Below are 19892 nucleotides of genomic sequence, written 5' to 3'. Positions count from 1 at the left end.
TTGTTACCTGAAGAAGTAACAATGTGACTCAAACTAGAAAAATTGCAGATAGTATAAGAAAATAAAATTGATCACAATGCAGTTTTCTTGAAACTTTCCATTTGGTCCCATTTTACTTAACCTATACATACTTATTTGTGCTCCACATTCTTCTTTCTTTAAATGTTTTCGATTATACAGTGTGTCCGAGAAGTCCCCGTAGCTCTAACTGACATTACATAGTACATATTGAACTTTACGTTATGGCATTTGCCCTGTGTCTTGTCGTTTGTGCATCCACACTGTAACTATGTCTGCTCACATGAGCATGGTGAAACAACTGACACAAATTTCTCGCAAGCGTTCTATGTCACATTCCAAGCAGGGAATGTAAATCATTTCCAAACAAGCGAATATTGGCCAGTTTTCAACATGGTCACATCAGGATACTTGCAAGTAGGAGTACAGGAACTTCTCTCGCACCCTGTAGATAAAACTAACAGCCTCTGTGGCAGAGTGCTGAGTGGCAGTGCTCATGAAAGCAAGGTCCATAAGTTCAAATATTGAATCTATTTCACTAATTCATAATTAAAATCAATGTACAAATAATGAAAATATATTGTTTATTGATTTGCTTTATTTTACTTCGCTTTTTGTGCCACGTTTGGCTAATTTACGGAGGTGGGGATGAGTGATGACTTGATGAAATTGGTGAATGAACACTCACAAACATCCATACCCAGGCAGGGATTCGAATCCGAGACCCCTGGTGTCGTAACGTGATGCGCCAGTCACCCCGCCATGAGGGCCGGCTAATGAAAATATAAATAGAAACTGAGGTGAAATTCTAAATAAGAGCATTTTTCGTTTGTGGTAATCTAAAAAAATATATATAATGCATATTCTTATTGCATCATATTCCCTGTTTTACATTTTGCAGGGAACAAAGGTGAATAAACTTAAAATGCGGGAAAGTGTAAAATCTGGGAACGTAATATTGGGGTCCATCTTCTTGCTTGCTCCCATTTAACCTGCTGTCCTTATGTATTTCCATTAAGATTTTTCTTGTATGATTTACACATATATTTATTTCTTTGCAATTATGCATTTGTGTTTGTTTTCTTGTTTTCCAAATATCTATCTATATTCTATACTTACATAAATTCTAATGACTTGATATTATATTCTTCATCTGCTCCTTTGTTTATCTTGTCTGTATTTCAATCTGCTCTCTGTGTGCGCAGCCTGGAAATAGTGAGAGATGCTGTTTTACAGTATATTTATTTCAATTTGTGCATTTTTTTTACATTACATACATGCGATGTTTTGCAGTTCGATGTGAGCAAGTGGCTGATGAAACACCGTCCAAAGTTGAGTGAAAGATCAAAATTCATCGATCTGGTTGGCAAAGCGTTGAGTGTTTGTGGTCTTGTTCCTGAGGATAGTCAACTCGTACTCCATGAGGTAAATGTATAGCACTTTAGTATATTTCATTTGTATTGCGTAACAAACATTCCAGAGAGATCTGTAGTGTCTGTATAACATGCATTTAAGCATGTTATTTGGTAAAATGCTAATAATGTGTGCGAATTTTGCTTTACTCCTTGTGCAGTCCGAGGTTTGATCTTTGTTTACAAAACATAAGATTTTCGAGACATGGCGTTGTAATCAAACAGGATGGATACAATCAGAACACAGTCTAATCGTACTGTGGGAGTCACTTTTCTTACTGTATTATTATCATTTTACGAACTAGGATGACGTTTACAAACAATGAAGTCAGTGGCAGCTTGTAATCACACATTCGCAATTATCTCGAAAACAACTCGTTTGCAGGCCCATGTTTACTGAGACTTTTTTGCTTCTATTATCATGTACTTTCACCAGTGTCAGTTTGCGCTATTACTTAGGAGACACCCTGTATAGATGATCTTGAACGTGGTGTATCAAATACTGTTGCCTTAAAAGATTGTCCAATTGTATCTTGTGAGTTAATTTTACTGAGTATAATAATATTCTTGCCGAAAACAGAAGGAGTTTCAAGGTTGAAAATTTGAGATATCATGTAATTACATGTAAAGAATGTAATTTTTCTCTCATTTATATAGCAGTGGTGTAAAATAGTGTGTATCGTAATGAACCGTAAAGTTCGTGGGATCTTATGAGTACCTAGAATGTTAACCAATTAATCAATGGGTGATGTATATTACTCATCATTCATCCTCTGATGAGAGCACTCGTGATTGGCAGGACGAGTTAACGCTTGGCAATGCGAAAGTTACAAAATCACACTAAGGAACTAAACTACAGAAAAGACAATGGTCACTCGTTGGGTTTTGTGAACCGTTGAACCTGAATCATGGCTGGGTGTTAGGATAATTACCTGTCTATCTGAAGTATTAAGCGGAATAGAATATGCGAAGTCCTCTGTTAGCTTCTCCAATTTGTCGACCAGAGCGTCGTTCCACTTCTGACCTACTGCTCTGCTAACCACCTCTTCTCTCAACTCCAATCCCAAAAGTCAGTCCCTTCTCAGCTTGTCTCACCTCTATATCACTAGGCCATCGAGCTCTTCCTCTATGCCGAATCGTGTTTTTAATTGCCACCATGCAAACTGCTGACACTATAATCAGAAGTATTGCCTGTTTCCTGAATGCTCAGGAGGTTTGCATGGCACAACACTGTGCATTGTAAACATGCCTCAGAGGTTGAGACAACTGAGAAAAACAAGTGAATGCCCTGGTCAACGTGAAGCATTCCGAGAGACTTAATAAAATAAACATATAATCTTAGGGATTGATACGGTATGGAAGAATTCAGAACCATAACTTTGACATGTATTACATATTATATTACATGAGATGCAAGAGGGACGAATATCTGTTTACATGTATGTTTTTTGCAGCATCTGAAAGAAAACAAGGCAAGAGATTTTCTATAGTGCATGTTTATTTACATTGTTAGCACCTTTTTAGTGCATGTTTATTTGCATTTTTTGCACCTTTTTAGTGCATATTTTATGTATTTTAAGTGCATAACTATCCCACACCTATTGATTATATAATTTTCTCTCCCTCTAAATAGGTTTATCGGAATCACCTAAAAGTTGTGCTAATGTATGACTTCCCAGAACATTATGGTGAAATCCTGAACATGCTACTGCGTGGCAGTGAAAGCCAATCCATAGCTTTGGACGTGTGGTTTGATGTATTTAATGCCTTAGGATGTGACAAATTGAAATTAAAGCAAGGCCAGAACCTAGGAAAAATCAAGGATGAAATCAGAAAATACGCAACTGAACAAAAACTGCTAACACATCAGGAGGTAAGCCCTCTTTGTTTATCTTTTAGCCATTCATGAAAGTGTGTTCTGCCATTGTTAAATGTTTGGAAAACCAGTTTCAGTCCTTGTCAAGCTTGCATTTTTTGCTGAAGTTTATATAATACCAACTGGAATTGTAATGATAGTTAAGCTTGAACCAATAGTCTCAGGTACATAACTAATATCAGGTAATATTATCAGTATTGGTTCTTCAGTATTTAAATACCGTATCTACTCATGTATAATGCACACCCTGGTTTTTGATGGGGAAAAGGAACAAATAATCATATCTCATATATAATGTGCAGTACAATTGAGGTTCAGGAAATCACTTTGTTGTAGATCGTAAAGCTGTTGCTATGCTGATCAATGTGGACCTGTTGTCTGTTGCTATGTGGACCAAGAGGAGAATATCATCTTGTGAATACAATGAGGCCATGCGGTCTAAGGTGCTGTGTTTTGGACTCCGACTGTGGGACAGCATCGGTTTGAGTCCACCTGGGTTCAGTCTGGGTTTTTGGCCTGTGTATAGGACCGGTGGCAACCCACCATCATGAGGAAATTGGGGAGCTACAAGTGAGTAGCGTAACCTGGTCTCTGAAATCTACTGTAACGGCTGGGGGTTCGACGTGCTGACCCAACGTCACCCCATTACTGGTTGAAGATCACACCTGTAGGTAGGATTGTGGGAAGGAGACTGCCAGTCAGGAGATCGGACTAGGCCCTTCAAGAGCTGTCGAACCATGGGTTATTTATTTATTTATGAATACAATGAGTCACCAACCCACACCACCTCCCCCCTTTCCCTCCACTATTTCACATCCCAAAGCTTTCACTTCTGTAACCACCTTGTTTATTCTGTAGTAGACAAAACGGAGATCAAAATTATGTTACGGGTTTGCAGCAGTCAGGAAGTTATTTTCTATTGCTTCTCTCCCAATAATTACTGCTCATAGACATCCTGTGTGATGGGAGCTGTATGCTCGAATTCTGCCAGAACAGCTTTTCCATTCCATTACAAAGTGAAAAGTCATGGTAAATGGCCATTGCATTTTTATAGTGTTTTTTTTTTTTAATATTACTAAAGAAATCCAACCTTGTAATTTGTATTTGTGTCTGTTGATATAACATGTTATAAGCAGTGGTTTTAATGTTAACTTTCCGAATTATTCTGTGTGTAATACGGTCAAAAATTTTGGGGAAAAAGTGTGCATTATACATGAGTAAATATGGTACTATTTTGAAAATTGATTTTTTCAGTACAATATCTTTGACTGTTTTAGATATGGGAGACAGCTCATTTGTTGGCTACATATTTTATGAAGGAGAGGCTGGAATATGGCCTGTATGGATTGTATCCTAAATATCGATCATACGTTGAACCATTTACAGTGTTGTTTGGAATGGTGGGGCACGCATTGGTTGTGAGCACATTGCAGCTGGATAAGGGAACGCTTTCTGACAAGTGTAAGTATTCATGATGTATTGCAGTCGATATATGAGGATGGAATTGATTTTCCTATTTCTGTATTTCAACAGAGTGTCCCGAAATAGTGTTTACACCTTTGAATGTTAACAACAGGAACACGAATAACAGCAAGTATGAACTTTTTTTGGTATCATGATATGTGCACATATCTTAAAGTTATAGATGTTAAAATTGACCACCATTCGCAGCAATACCTCATCCGCAATGTTGTAGAACAGATCAACAAATATCAAGTATAGTTTTGGTTTCCACGGGAAGGGAATTGCATGTATCATGCCTATGGCGGAGATGACGACAGTGTTTTACAGTATGTTTTTAGCTTTTTGAGAAGACCTGGTCTCTTCCGCTGTCTGTGAGGAAGTTTAATTTATTTTTACTTTTTAATGTATTGTGTTTGTTTTGTGCAGGTCCTTTACCTCACACTCAAGGAGCTTCTTAATCAATCAATCAATCAATCATACTGTCCAGTATCCGTGGCTTTGCGGCGAACACAGTTCCCCTCAGGTTGAAATCTAACAATGTTATGTCAGAAGATCTGCATGGATATTCAACACTTTTTACATTGCTCACCTCTGCTGTTTTGTGTACATTTAGTGGGCTCTGACAGTATGACATGCACTCACACACTTGAAGTAGACATTGCAATTTCAAATTGAAAAAGTCCAGTCAAATCATCTTTAAAAGTTTCTGTGTTATTAACGTTCAAAGAGTATAAACATTATTTTGGGACACCTGTATTATTCCACAAGTTATTAATTTTGAATGTCTACTAGCTTCCATTTGCCTGAGGTGTGCCTGGACCCATAGCTCCCATCTACTTCAGGACATTAAAGGCAGTGGATCTTCACAATTAGAAGATTCTACAATAATAGCAGCATGGAAATAGGAAAATTCTTTCTATTTTCATAAGTGAATGTTTTTCTTAATATCGAATTACAGTACGTGGTTATGTAGTAGTTATAATCATTGTGCTCATGTTCTTTCCTGCTGTTGGTGATCTTTGTTAAGTCTTCATTCCTTCTTCCAACTTCATTCTTGTGCCTTCTGAAAGCCCATATATTCATCTAATGATGTCTCTTGTGGAGCAATATGCATGTTCTACTATCCAAGGTGGGTGGTGTGACGTGGTCGCATCATTCGAATATAGTGGTACAATTTTGGAAGCAAAAAAATAAAAAAAAAATACTAAATAGGTTTTCTTATACTACTAGGTCCACGGCCACTTCACATCAGCATTGGCCAAAATTAGAGCAAAAGAAAAAAGGTTAATTGTCAAAAGCTAGACCTGTAAGAATACTCAAACCCGCAACCCTTTTCTCTTTTTACTCAATTCCACCATTTATTACCTCTGTGGTAAAATCTTCATTCATCATACCAAGGTATGACCACAGATATAACAAGTTTTGGCCCCCTTATGCCGACTCACAAATTAACGTGGATCTCGAGCACCCGACCCCCAGCAAACAGTATACTTCCCGTTTTATTTAGTAGTCGCGATTAGAGATTGGTTTCAGAATTCGTGGTTGTCTAGCCACGGAAACTGAACCAATCTCAACATGCACCAAAAAGGGATGGAATGCTTAATCGACAAAAGAACAATTAGAAACGTTGAACTTCAATTTTGTGGCCATTTATTTTAACAAACTATTCCCCGTACAATTAGCAACTTTTCCCCAACAACTGACAATATATCTCTTCATAAATATAGCTATCCATAGAATATAATAAAACCCACATGAGTAATAAATAATTCCTTTAACCATTTACGTACCGTTAAAAATTATGACGATGAACACACATATTAAATAAATACAATGGCATTTGCATGGTTTAGGTGATCGGAAACTACGTTATTTATCAACGATATTCTCAAAAATCAAGCTGACGAATTTTGAACTGTACTGTGCTTGGCATGGAATAAACAAACTAAGATTCAATGCACAAAATGGATAATTCAAAACTATTCAACACCACAACCTCCCCACACATCGAGAAAAAGAAACACAGGCACCTTACAAAATGTTCACTAAAAAACCCAAGGCAACAATCCTAATAATTTACAACCATACTAGCAATGAAGAATAAATAGTGAAAATACTAAACATCAAAGTTGCCCATAAATATCATGACTATATATAATTTGTAAGCAGATAATATATGTCATATATCCCATAATTTTCCTGTTTTTGTCCTTTTGTTTGCTTATATTTTTTTTTTGTATATTTTTCCCTCTTTTAACATAATAGGAAATCCCATCAATATAAATGTGATATATGAAATATGCAAGCTTTTATCCCAACACAATATGAACACAAAGCTCCAATGTAGTAAAGAAACCCACAGAGATATATGAAAAAGTGATCAAGTGATAAACATACAAATATATATATATACATATATGATAAAAACATGACATAAATATACCTTTATCTGAATGCAAAGATGAAAACACCGAACCAGCGCCTTTAATATAAATACAAAGCCATCCCTATGATGGATACCAATTATCTTTAAATAATGGAGATTCAAAGTTCAAAAAAAATTGGAAATAGTTGGGTACGCAAACAAAGCAAATAACTACCCATTCTCACTTGACACATTTTGCGGACGGAACCTGTAAAAAAGAATGGCTGTCCTGCCAAAGAAAGTTTCTGCTCGGTAACAACATAAACGTCAGAATCCTCTTCTAGCCAGGGTACAACCATAACCTCCAATCCAACAAACGTATCCGTTTAATTCCATAAAGTTCTCATGTCCACTTGGGTCCGGATTCCTTTGTGAAACACACCACTTCTCCAAGGACATCAGAGTGCTTCCCGCACAATAGAATCAGGTGAATACATTCACCATAGAAAGTATATCCAATCCATATTGCAACCATTCCATTTCCAAATAATCTTGACAAAACAATCCATTGCTCGAATATTAAGGGGCCTATGTCAAAATGCACCCCGCATAATGTACTCCTTTAAAGAGAATCTTCCTAAATCCTACAAGGTTCTCCCGCTAGGGGAAACAGCGTTGCCGGATTTACTTTGTTCGACGTGTAGAGCCGAGCGTCAGGAACACACTGACGCAAAACTCCTTGTTAATTTTTCGAGGACAATGTGGTGGAGCTTTTAAAATTATACTCGTTACAGGCAAACACCACAGTGGGTTTCAGACAGAAGCGACACTTGGCAAGTAACAAGCAACTACAGACATGTGTAGCTGGAACTTAGCCTACAGTAATCAATGCAGTCTTTTAAACTGACGTGGCATGACAAGTACCATGTGTCACTTTTGTGTTGCTCAAACTGGACTGTTTTCTCAATACCATGCATTGTGTTGCCTCGGTCTGTTGTTATTGTATGTGCAGTGAATGCTTGCTTGACACATGGGGTCCATGTTGCTTGTCATTTGTCGCTTTGATATGAACATCCACTGTCATATGTCGCTTGTTGCTTCAGTCTGAAATCTTCCCAAAGGAGAACTAAGTTACTGAACCAGGTGACCCAGTGGGTTGAAAGACACGATCCATCCATATACGAGGGCAAATTGAAAAATCTTTGCTCCTATTTTTTTCAGCTGAAATAGTAGTGTGATTGAGAAACCAAGATATATTCTATGTGATCAAAAGTATCCGGACACACCACGAAATGTGTGTTTATCATAGAAGGCGACACAGTACTGCCATCTACCGCATGAAACACATGGTCAACGATGTCAGTAGTCTGCAGACAGCGTGAGGCAGCAGTATGGGATGGTCTGAGGAATTTACGGACTTTCAACTCGGTCAGGTGGTTGGGTGCCACTTGTGTAAGCAGTCTGTGCGCAAGATTTCTTCCCTCCTAAACATCTCTAGGTCCACTGTTTCGGATGTTATAGTGAAGTCTAAACGTGAAGGGACATGTACAACCCAAAAGCATGCAGGCCATCTCCCATGTTGACCTCCAGAGACCATCGAGTGTTGAAGAGGGTCATACAGCGTAATTGTTAATCATCCATTGCCATCATCACACACGAATTCCGAACTGCATTAGGATCTACTCCAAGTACTATGACTGTTCGGTGCAAGGTGCAACAACTTGATTTCCATGGCCAAGCAGCTGCCCTTAAGCCAAACATCACACAGGCAAATGCCAAATGCCACCTCGCATGGTGCAAGGAGCATCGAAACTGGACCATAGAACAGTGGAAAACCGTTGTGTGGAGTGATGAATCATGGTACACAATGTGGCGATCTGATGATAGGATGTGGGTGTGGCGAATGCCTGGTGAACATCTACCAGCCTGTATAGTGCCAACAGTTAAATTTGAAATTTGGCGGTGGCAGGGTTACAGTATGGTCATGTTTCTCCTGGAGGAGGCTTGACCCCCTTGTTGCTTTACGTGGCAATATCATCGCACAAGCTTACGTTACATTTTAACCACTTTCATGCTGCCTACCATCGAAGACCAGTTCAGGCATGACCATTATATCTTTCAACACGACTGAGCACCCGTCCATACTGCAGGGCTTGTGGGTTATGATATAATGATGAACTATTTTTCTTTGGTACTGATACAATATATCCACACACATGTAAATTTTATCTTTCTTTATAAAATTATGTGCTGGAAACAATAATACCATTCAAAAATTTCTCAAACAGCAAGTTAACATCATCAGAGCCTGGAAATATTTTCACTTCGAAAGATAATGTATTCCCCTTATAATTTCCTGCACTGTTAATTTTACAGTGCTTTTCATGGTTCAGTCGTCCGTGGAGTGACAGCTAGCATGCCAGGCAGTGAGAGTGCATATGCCGGCATTTAGATCAACAGCTGTATGCTTGCCTTGGCACTGCACGTCAGTGCTTCAGTATCCCGAGAGCTGGTGTTTGTGAAGTGTTAAGATTTTAACAAGTGTTTTAGATTGTTTTGTTTTATTTTACGTATTACTGGTGCTTTTCTGTAGTGTACTAATGCCATGCTACACGTACAATTTAAAACAACGGATTTTTATGTTAGACTCTTACATTACAAATTCCTGTAAGGAAGTTAGATAGTGTTTTACAACAGAATTCTTAGATGTTCCTGTTCCACATAGAGACCGAGTTCGAAAACTTGTGAACAAATTCAGGGAAACATGGTCTGTTCTTGATGAGAAGCGAAGTGTGAAACGGCATATGCTTACTGAGGAGAAACTAAGCGATGTTGGAGCATGATTGGAATATACACGTCAACTCTCCCTCCGGCACCTTGCACAAGGAACAGACATTTATTTTCATGACGTCTACGTGGTTAGCTACCAAGCTTTTCAACCTGAAGCCATACATTAGAATGATTGAAAGAAAACATCAGGAGAGAAATTGAAGCAATTTTGGATGAGGAACCAATACGTGTTAATGAAAATGTGTGGATGCAGGATGACAACAATTCCAACATCTCTTGTAACAAGGTACGTGCTCATTTTAATTGTAACTGTCAATGTAATTGTACGAGCTTATTTCATTACATAGCTAGCGGTTCCAGTTACGCGGGTGTTGCATCCAGTTTGTCGGCAGATGTGTTCCCACTGCCCCGTGTACTAGCCATCATTCGACGGACGACTCAACTGTGAAAAGCACTGTATAAGAGAGGGGAAGTAAAAAAACAGTATGTACATAATGTTGTGTTTAATAGGGCTGAGCCGATACCATTTTTAACCAATATCCATAGCGATACTCCTATCAATTCTCACTGATACCGACACTGATGCTTAAAATTTGCTATAATTAAAAGTTTTTTTTTAAAACAATTGATCAATATTAGTATTCTACCTCAATTATATGCATCAATTTACCAAGAGTGTTAATTTAAAATATTCAGGAATTAGACCAGATTAAAATACACGTTATGTAATCACAAAATCCAGATTTTCGCACACATAAATTTGCATAATTTTCAAAATAATTAAACTCCTCCAAAGTGTTGCAGCATTTTTGCAGACCCTGTGAAAGACCAAAATGCTGGATAAGTATTGATTGGTATCGGTAAATAAATTCCAACCGATATTTCGGTATTGACTGTGCCCTAGTGTTAAAGCATATCTCAAAATGAATGTATGCCCAATATTTATTTCCTTTAGTGTCGGAAAAGCTCTGGCCGCCACTCAGCGAAATGTTCTCCCCCTGGCTGGCTCCATACTGGGCAAAACAAGTCAAAGAGCAGAGTGCCGATTGGATACAACAACTCACAGATGACAGAGCTGCTGTGTTGCCATGGATTCCAGGAGATGGTGGCCATGCTAACCGAATGGTTGTTATGTTTGTTGAGTGCATTCGATTTCTATTGGACACTTTGCCAGGTAAGACAAAAGGTTTTTAAGTGAACACTTCCTTTTTATTTTGAATAAAAAAATCATTTTTAATGCAAATTCTCAGTGGCTGTACTTGAAATGACCACAGTTGTTTTCATTGAAAAAATGAATATTTATACCATGATTTGGACACATCAATTGCTACCAGTGGCGTATCCTGAAAATTTGACATGGTTTACCGCAACCGTTCTTATTTATTGTGTGTATTTACTATACACCCATGCCCCCCTTACCTAGATGAATTAGATATATATAGAGGCATGCATATTTTGTTTTTGACGAAAACACAAAATGTGAAATAACACATTGTAATATTAATTTTTCATGTTTCGGAAATGTGTGAGGTTCATTTTCCTACCCTGTTTTCTCACAAAATTATGCGAAATGAACTGCTTAATGTGGAATAGACTTAAACACGAAATGTAGGGTTTATTTACCGACGCGACACCTTCTAAAGTGTAAATTTTCCTGTGAGTTATGCAATTCATGGAAAATTTATTAAATCTGCTGTAAATATTTGAGAAGCAAAAATGGACACCTTCATGCAGGAATAAACTTAATACTCTGGTAACTACATAAATATGCTATAGAAGGGATATGTTTATTTTGTGTAATAAGTGCAGTTTTTTAAATCAAATTTTGGATTATATTCACAATTTTAGAACCAAAATATCATTTTCTATACTGCTTTTGATCCGATTTTTCACCCCTATACAGTCGCTTTCACCAATAAATGAAGAAGTACTTGTTTTAGGGAAAGCGGCTGTGCCCATCCTGTATATATTGGATGACCTTGTTATTAAAATTCTGCATGTTGTACCAAAGTTTTGAAATCCCCAATGCTCAATTATTTTGTTACATTCAGCAGAAAACTAAGCTAAACTAAGTAACCTATGGCACAACAGCCTACCTACCAGCCTCACTCCTACATGCTTTAGCAGAGGTGGGCAATCATCCAACCAGTTAAAGGGTGACATGTGGTCAGCATGACAAAACCCCCAGTCATTATTGAAGGTAGGTTTCCATGACAGGGTTACACTACTCATTTGTAACTCGCCGATTTCCTCACGATGGTGGGTAGCCACCAGTTCCATACAGGACAAAATATCAGGAGAGAAGTTATTAATCTTCACCCTAGGGGGTTCAAAGCAGCGAGTGTCCCATAACCCAAGCCCACAACCTGATGCCGTTGACTGCATGGCCACGCTGCAGAACGAGCTAAACTAAAAATGTGAATTTTAAAGGGGCACACCAGTTTTGGGAGAAAATAACATCTACAAATTGAGATCTTAATTTGAAAGTTTCAAACTAGAAATCCATGATACATAGTTCTTTATTTAATTTTAGTGTAGTATGTATGGGTACACCCAAATTGTGTATTTTTTTACAATAATTTTCTTATATTTAATAGTAACGCTTTGCTGAGGCCACCTTGAACCAATGTGATACTCTTACCAAAACTGATACTCCAAAATTATAACAATTAACCCTAGAACACTACCATATGTAAAATTTACATGTTGTGTGCCCTTAATTCCCTTGCCTACCTTCCACCTCTCACCTACACACTCCTCCACCTAGCATTGCCTTGAGCAGTCTGTCAGCCGTAAGGCAGCACTGTGGCAAGGAGGGTGAAAGCGCTGATTGTCTTGATTTGGTTTGTTATGTAGTGCACTGTACGTCAATTTTACATAGCTCTAGTAAAACAAGAAAAATCTTTCACGTAATTTTGACATTCGGAAATTCGATTTGGATAGTTAGATTTTGAAAACAAAAGTTTAGACTTTAGAAGCTTTTTATTTGTAGTTTTTCTGTTTAATGTTAAATAATAATATTGTACCTTTTCAAGTAGTGAAACTGTGATTTTGTTTCTCCAGCCTGTAGCAACATTTTATGTTTTGTGTGGCAGTACTATGCATCAGGTTTTGCCAACTCTGTGGTGAAGGACCATATCTTAAATGTGATACACGGGAGCTTCCTGACACTTCCGTGGGACAGATTCTGGCCCACAATCCCAGACCTCGAACTGATGTTGAAGGTAAGTAATTCATCCTATTTTGTGCCAGTAAGTTTCCTTTAAATAATTTGCCAAATTGCTTCCTGATTGTGAGCTATGGTTAACATATGTAAAAAAGAAAAAGAAAATAGTTATAGTCAAGTGAGATTTGAAGTACAGAATATGCAAACAATAAATGTAGGCTTCTGCCTTCAGATAGAAAACAACAATGAGGGAATTTAGAAACTACTGGGTGGGCCAAGATAAACCGAACCCGACATGGGAGAAGATATTCAATGTAGCAACACGCAATAATAATAATATTTCGTTTTCAAGGTAGGGTGCTGTGAATGACACATTGACATTGACCTGTCCTGATCGTGAACGCAGAGAGAGAAGGGACCGGGAGGGGTAAACTTACACGTGTGAAGGCAACAATCGAGGTAAAGCTAATCACCAGTGTAGACACAAAAATGAAGCTGAAGAAGGAGGCCAGGATATTCATTTTAAGGGAATATTGCTCAAAGGGCAGATCAGTGAAAGGAGTACAAGAAAAATTCCGTGCCGAATTCAACAGGACACCACCCGCCAAGTCATCCATACACGAACTCATAAAGACGTTCGAGGCAACAGGATCCGTGGTTGATAAGAAGCATAACTACCCACGTTTGAAAAGGACCGAGGCGAAGAAGGAAGATATTCGCCAGCAGATGTTGCAGAGCCCAACTAAGTTCACGAGGCGGCTGTCACAGCAGGCGGGAGTGTTGCGAACAACATACCGGCGTATCCTGAAGGACCTTAACCTGAAACCATACAAGATCATGGCTTTGCAACAGTTAAAGCCTGCAGACCATGCTAGACGTGTACAGTACTGAACATGGCTACTGCATCAAATCGAAAGTGGCTTTCTCGATCCAAACCTCTACTTCATGACGAATGAGGCATGGTTTCACCTCAGTGGCTACGTTAATTCGCAAAATACACGGTATTGGTCTGTCGACAACCCACGACAAGTATTCGTACTATCGCTTCAAGATGAAAATATTGGATGTGGTGCGCTGTGTCTGCAACGAAAATCATTGGACCAATTTTCTTCGAAGAGACAGTGAACTCAGCGCGTTACATTGCCTACATCTTCGAGCCCTTCGCACAACAATTGATGCCACATGAACGACGTTTCGTGTATTTCAAGCAGGATGGCGCAACAGCCCACACAGCACACGCCTCCTTGGAAGCAGTGCATTCTTTTTTCACACCTGACAGAACAGTCTCGAAAGATCTATGGCCTCCACGGTTCCCTGATCTATCCAGTTGTGATTTTTATTTGTGGGGCTATCTGAAGGGCAAGGTGTACCACAACAATCCACGAACTATTGACACACTGAAAGAGAACATACGCAACACCATCGCCGACATTCAACGGAACAAGTTACAGGAACTGAATGTAATCTATTGGGCCACCCTGTGCGTGGACCATGGTGGTCAACATTTCCAGCAGTACCTGTAGAGATGGAGATATGCATGTGAGTAGCCTTCTGTCTGTGATCTAATTGTATAAAAATATACAATAAAATAGCCTTGCAGTTCATATGATCATTACATGGTTGGGTTCGGTTTATCTTAGCCCACCCCGTACAAGGACATTGGAAGTCATTCTTATGCAGTACTGTTCGTTTACTGCCAATCTCCGTGCTGTAGTTAGCACAGTGTGCCAGCTGTCCCTGGTTAGAATCATGGTGTTGGCATGGTTGTCCCTTCATTAATTTCATCATGTCATTACTCATTCTCATCTTTGCGATTAGCCAAACAGGGGCAAAAAATCGAAGTGAAATAAACTAAATCAATCAGTCATTTGCTGTATTGCTGGGTGAATGCCATATTGTCGTATATCCATCTGCACTAGCTTTTCAAGATACGTGTTTGAACTTTAACGTATGTGGATTTTGAATACATTACAAGATTTGTGCAAACATTTTTTTATTGTTGATATTTCACACGACTTGACATTCATTTACTTTGCTTTGGAATGGGTTGCTTTGTCATGTACAAATCTCAATAAATTCTCAGCACATTTTCAGGAAAAAAAATGGAGATACATCAAAACAGCATTCAGCTGGCGGTCTCTTACTCTTTTACTTATGTCCACCTTTACCTGTAGAATGTTTCCAAAATTATTATTTTTCATATCTTGCATGTGCTAGCTTATGCATTAAATAATTACATGTGCGGTAGTTGAAATTTATCTCATTCATTTGAATTTTCTTTTGTTCTTGTTGTCTACTTACTTCGAGTACAGAATTTTCAGGACTAATTTCATTACAAAGCTTTCTACAGATTAGCATTTTAATATTTGTGATTCATGCTTTGCATTGGTTCTTGTTGTCTACATACTTACTTCGAGTACAGAATTTTCAGGACTAATTTCATTACAAAGCTTTCTACAGATTAGCATTTTAATATTTGTGATTCATGCTTTGCATTGGATGATATTTGTCATTAGAATAAAAAAAAATATTTTTTTGTTCTAGGTAATAGACCAGTATTTGCCAGATTGTCACTCTTTTCTTGGTGGCATTTTCATTGAGGTGCCATGGTGCAATTGGATTACATATGTGACTTCTGCGTTTCCTCCTCAAGTTGCCATTAGAACTCATGTATGCATTCTGCACTTGCTTGTGAAACTCTCTACAGAACCAACTGTTCGCCAGGTAATTAAACGATTATGCTATATATATTTAACTATTATGCTAAAAGAAAGTTGCATCAGCTTATTTTTATATCTTAACATTACAGACAGCTATATATTACCAAAAAACTGTATGTACTTCTATGTAAATGTATAAAATATGATTGTAATCTACATTTGTATTGATGAGATGATGAGTAATGTACCTCGGAAACATGGAGAACATAATGTGAATACTTAGAACTGCACCACAGACTTTAAAATAAGTTATTTAACTTATTTTATGCATCTTTGTAGGGAGTCGCAAAGGACATCTCTATTTACAGAAATTACGGATGAAATAAATGTACTAATGTCATAGAGATGGACTGATAGGAAAGTTTGGCTGATACCAGTATAAAGCTTATTGATGCTGCTGCCTCCCCGATGGTGCAGTGGTGGTGTCATTGCCTTGTAATCAAGGGGTCCCAGGTTCGATACCCGGTGGAGACACATAGTGGTTCGGATCCCACTTTAAACTGTAGGTCCAGTCCTGATTAGCCTTACTGTGCATAAAGTGGACTTAAAACACCAACTCAACTCAACAACTTATTGCTGCAGATATCACTGATCCCTAAGGACATGCATATTTCTTTCTTGACGAAAAAGAGAAATGTCAAGAAACACATTGTAGTGTGAATTTTTCATGTTTTTGAAAGGTGTGAGATGCATTTTGTTACCATGTTTTGTCACAAAATAATACGAAATGAACTGCAAAATTCGAAATAAAATCTTAAACACGAAATTTAGGGTGGGTTTACCGACATGACATCTTCTGAGGTCTGAATTATCCTGAGAGTTATGCAATTCATGGATAATTGATTAATTCTGCTGTTAATTTTGGAGAAGCAAAAATTGATTCCTTTACACAGAAATAAACTTAATACTCTGGTAACTACGTAAGTGTGCTATTAGAAGTGAAATGTTAATTTTGTGTAATAAGTGCAGTTTTCAAATCAAATTTTGTATTATATTCATAATTTTAAAACCAAAATGTCTTTTTATATACCACTTTTCATCCGATTTTTCACCATTATAACACCGAAATCTTATTTTATTTACTGCTTTTGAACCCAAAATTGACTCGGTTTTTTTTACCAAAATTTTGCTTTTTATTTACCAAAATTATGTGCCTCTACTGAACCGATATAAAATTGTAAATGTTCCTGGAAGAACTTCAATGCTTTATTCATTTCTGTAATTAAAGTACGTAACCAAGTGTCTAGATAAAACATTAAAATACTGACCAAGGCAAAATTTTATAGTAAAAAAAATATTTACACTAAAAGCGTAACGTTTCCACCCTCTAACAGGGTCTTCTTCAGATGAAACTTCACAAAAAAAAAGAACAATCAATTCATTACGTTTTTAGTGTATATATTTTTTATACTATACAATTTTGCCTTCTTCACTATTTTAATGTTTTATTAACATGGAGACAAGGCTTAACTGTGTTACCAAGTGTCTGGAGTGCATATTAGTTAAAAAAGAACATGTATTTAGACATTTACTTTACAAAACCAGGGTTGCCTCTCTGATGGCCTAGTGGTAATGTCTTTGGGGTCTTGGGTTCTATACCAGCTGCAGGCATATTGCACAGTGGTTCAGATTCCACTGTAGGACCTGTCCTCATTAGTCTATCTGTGTATAAAGTGGTTTTAAAAAATCAAACGAACAAAACGAGCGTTATAAGAGTTGCACTTTTATAATCATGAATTATATACCAGAATTATACACCAATTTATAGGTTAATTATAGAAATATCAGGCAAGTAAAATAATCAGCAATTTTAGTAATAATCTGATACAATGATCCAAATTGGTGGATGCAGATAATATACATATTAATCTGTTCCATTCTTTAATTTTACATAATCACTGTAGGGAGCTTTTTGAGTTGATATTTAGTATTTTGTTTTATATTTATATAAACATTGTGGGTACTATATTATTTTTTTAAAGTTTGTTTTAAGTCAATTTTTATGCTCGAATAGGTTAATCAGGTCAGGACCTACAGTTCACACCCAGGACCATGCAACAATGTTGACCATTACAATATTAGGGATATCCCAGTACTAAATTATGCATGCAATCTAAATTATGTAACAATATAAGTTTAGTTTAAAACCGTACTTAGCCATGTAATCAAGGTGTCCCGTGTTCGATTACCAGTGGAGGCACATAGTGGTTCAGATCCCACTTTAAACTGTAGGTCCTGTCCCGATTAGCCTTACTGTGGACTTAAAACACCAACTCAACTCAATAAAAGCATACTTAATATTTTGAGTAGTTTGTTGTTCACTGAATTGTTTCTTTTCCCAGACAAATAAAATAGCTCCTCTGCTTCTGGATGCTCAGAAGTTCTCCTGGCACTTGATAGATGGTGCTGCCTTTGAACAGATCGTCAACTGGTACGTGATGAGCTGTGATCCCCGTGTTGTTCTAGAGATGGAAGAGAGGAACCAAATAGACATTGTGGCCTTAGAGTAAGTGATCAGCTCCAAGAGATAGGAATAGAATGTCTGTATTTAACATTTGTTTTTTTAATAGGGAAGTCAGAATGTAAGTACCCTATTTGCTGGCGTACACATTGAGGAAAAATCTTGATCACTGAATTTATAATTAGTTTACAGTATTTCAAATATAAAGTAATATGTATGTAGGTCTACTTTCAACAAATAACTTATCTAACATTTTAATCTTCTTCGTCACACACTGCAAGGAAATCGTCTAACTCAGAACAAAGAACATTCCAGAAGTGAATGTAATCAAAAACTGAGTATCGGCGTATAACACACCCTTTTATTCAGAGCTATTTATAATCGAAAAATGGCATCTTTATGCCAGCAAATGTGCTAGTTTAAACTTTGAGTACTGTTTAAATTCACAAACAGCACATACATTCCTATTATCATCTTGAGTCTGCCTCAGTTCAATATGTCTGACGTCCAGGTGGAGTTGTTAGTTCAGTGCACTTTGATGCCAGGGGTCCCAGGTTCAAATCCCAGCCTGAGCTTGGATGTTATTTGTGACTACTTTATTATTATTATTATTATTATTATTATTATTATCATATCAGTCATCTTCCTCATCTTCGCAATTTGCCTAAAATGGCAGAAAAGTGAAGTAAAATAAACGAAATCAGTCAATTAAAGAAGTTTATGTAACATTATAACTGCCATGTATATATGTAGATTTACAACTGTCATATATAAATGTAAGTAAAAAATGCTGGCTTGACCAAAACTCAAAAATGGGTACCTGGCATGCTGTGCCCTTGCTCTACCAACTGAGCTGCGCTGTGGTTAGTTTTGTTGATGGAGCAATGGCACAGTATGCCAAAGACTCAGTTTCAAGTCCAGATCAAATCTACATTTTCACTTAAATTTCCATGTGATACATCTCCTGAGTGTCAAAGTATAAGATAAAGATTACATTGTTCATTTTTTGTATAATGTGCTGTATATACTTACAAATTAGGCTTGGACATATTAATTTATATTTTATTAGTACAATAAAACCCCAATTTTATGTTCACAGATTTTGCATTATATGTTCATTCTCCATGGTCCTGATGAAGCAAAATGCAATAAAATTTTCCCGGATTTAATATTTTCTTTAGGGCTGACTTGATACCACTTTGAACTGATACCGATGCTGATACTCGCACCTATTCCCACAGATACTGATTCCGATACTTGAAAATTGAAATAATTGAAAGATAGTTTTTCTTGTATGTACGCATTGCTTGCATTGTAGAATTATTTTCCTGTAGTTTACGGTTATTACAAGCATAAGAAAACAGTTTTTCTTTGTGACGTTTCAGGAGAACACAGGCTCCTTTCATAAGACATTTATTTTCATTTTGACTAAAGATACAGTTATAACAATGGTTATTAATTTTTTAAACAAAATGAATCCGTTATATAATGGATGTTGTCGATGTTACATTGTTGTAATATAGCAACTTAACTGTGAAAATATATATATATTTTTTATAAATATATATTAAAATTTAATGTAACAGAAAACATCAAGAGACTTTGTGAAAACAATGATGA

The 19892-nt window shown here is 37.1% G+C and overlaps 1 protein-coding gene across 3 annotated transcripts in view; it reads left to right on the top strand.

Annotated features, from left to right (window-relative positions):
• Epg5 (ectopic P-granules autophagy protein 5) overlaps nucleotides 1-19892 on the top strand; it is a 157268-nt gene that overhangs the window by 99088 nt on the left and 38288 nt on the right. For all 3 annotated transcript variants that reach the window (XM_083136936.1, XM_083136937.1, XM_083136935.1), the window contains 7 exons: nucleotides 1312-1443; nucleotides 3064-3303; nucleotides 4584-4767; nucleotides 10881-11099; nucleotides 12989-13149; nucleotides 15636-15815; nucleotides 18154-18317. In XM_083136936.1, the coding sequence (XP_082993062.1) occupies nucleotides 1312-1443; nucleotides 3064-3303; nucleotides 4584-4767; nucleotides 10881-11099; nucleotides 12989-13149; nucleotides 15636-15815; nucleotides 18154-18317 (1280 nt within the window). The remainder of the gene's footprint in view (nucleotides 1-1311; nucleotides 1444-3063; nucleotides 3304-4583; nucleotides 4768-10880; nucleotides 11100-12988; nucleotides 13150-15635; nucleotides 15816-18153; nucleotides 18318-19892) is intronic.

Source organism: Lepisma saccharinum, chromosome 15, assembly GCF_977018435.1.
Source record: "Lepisma saccharinum chromosome 15, izLepSacc3.1, whole genome shotgun sequence".
Taxonomy (NCBI): domain Eukaryota; kingdom Metazoa; phylum Arthropoda; class Insecta; order Zygentoma; family Lepismatidae; genus Lepisma; species Lepisma saccharinum.
This window is presented reverse-complemented; position numbering and strand designations above follow the sequence as displayed.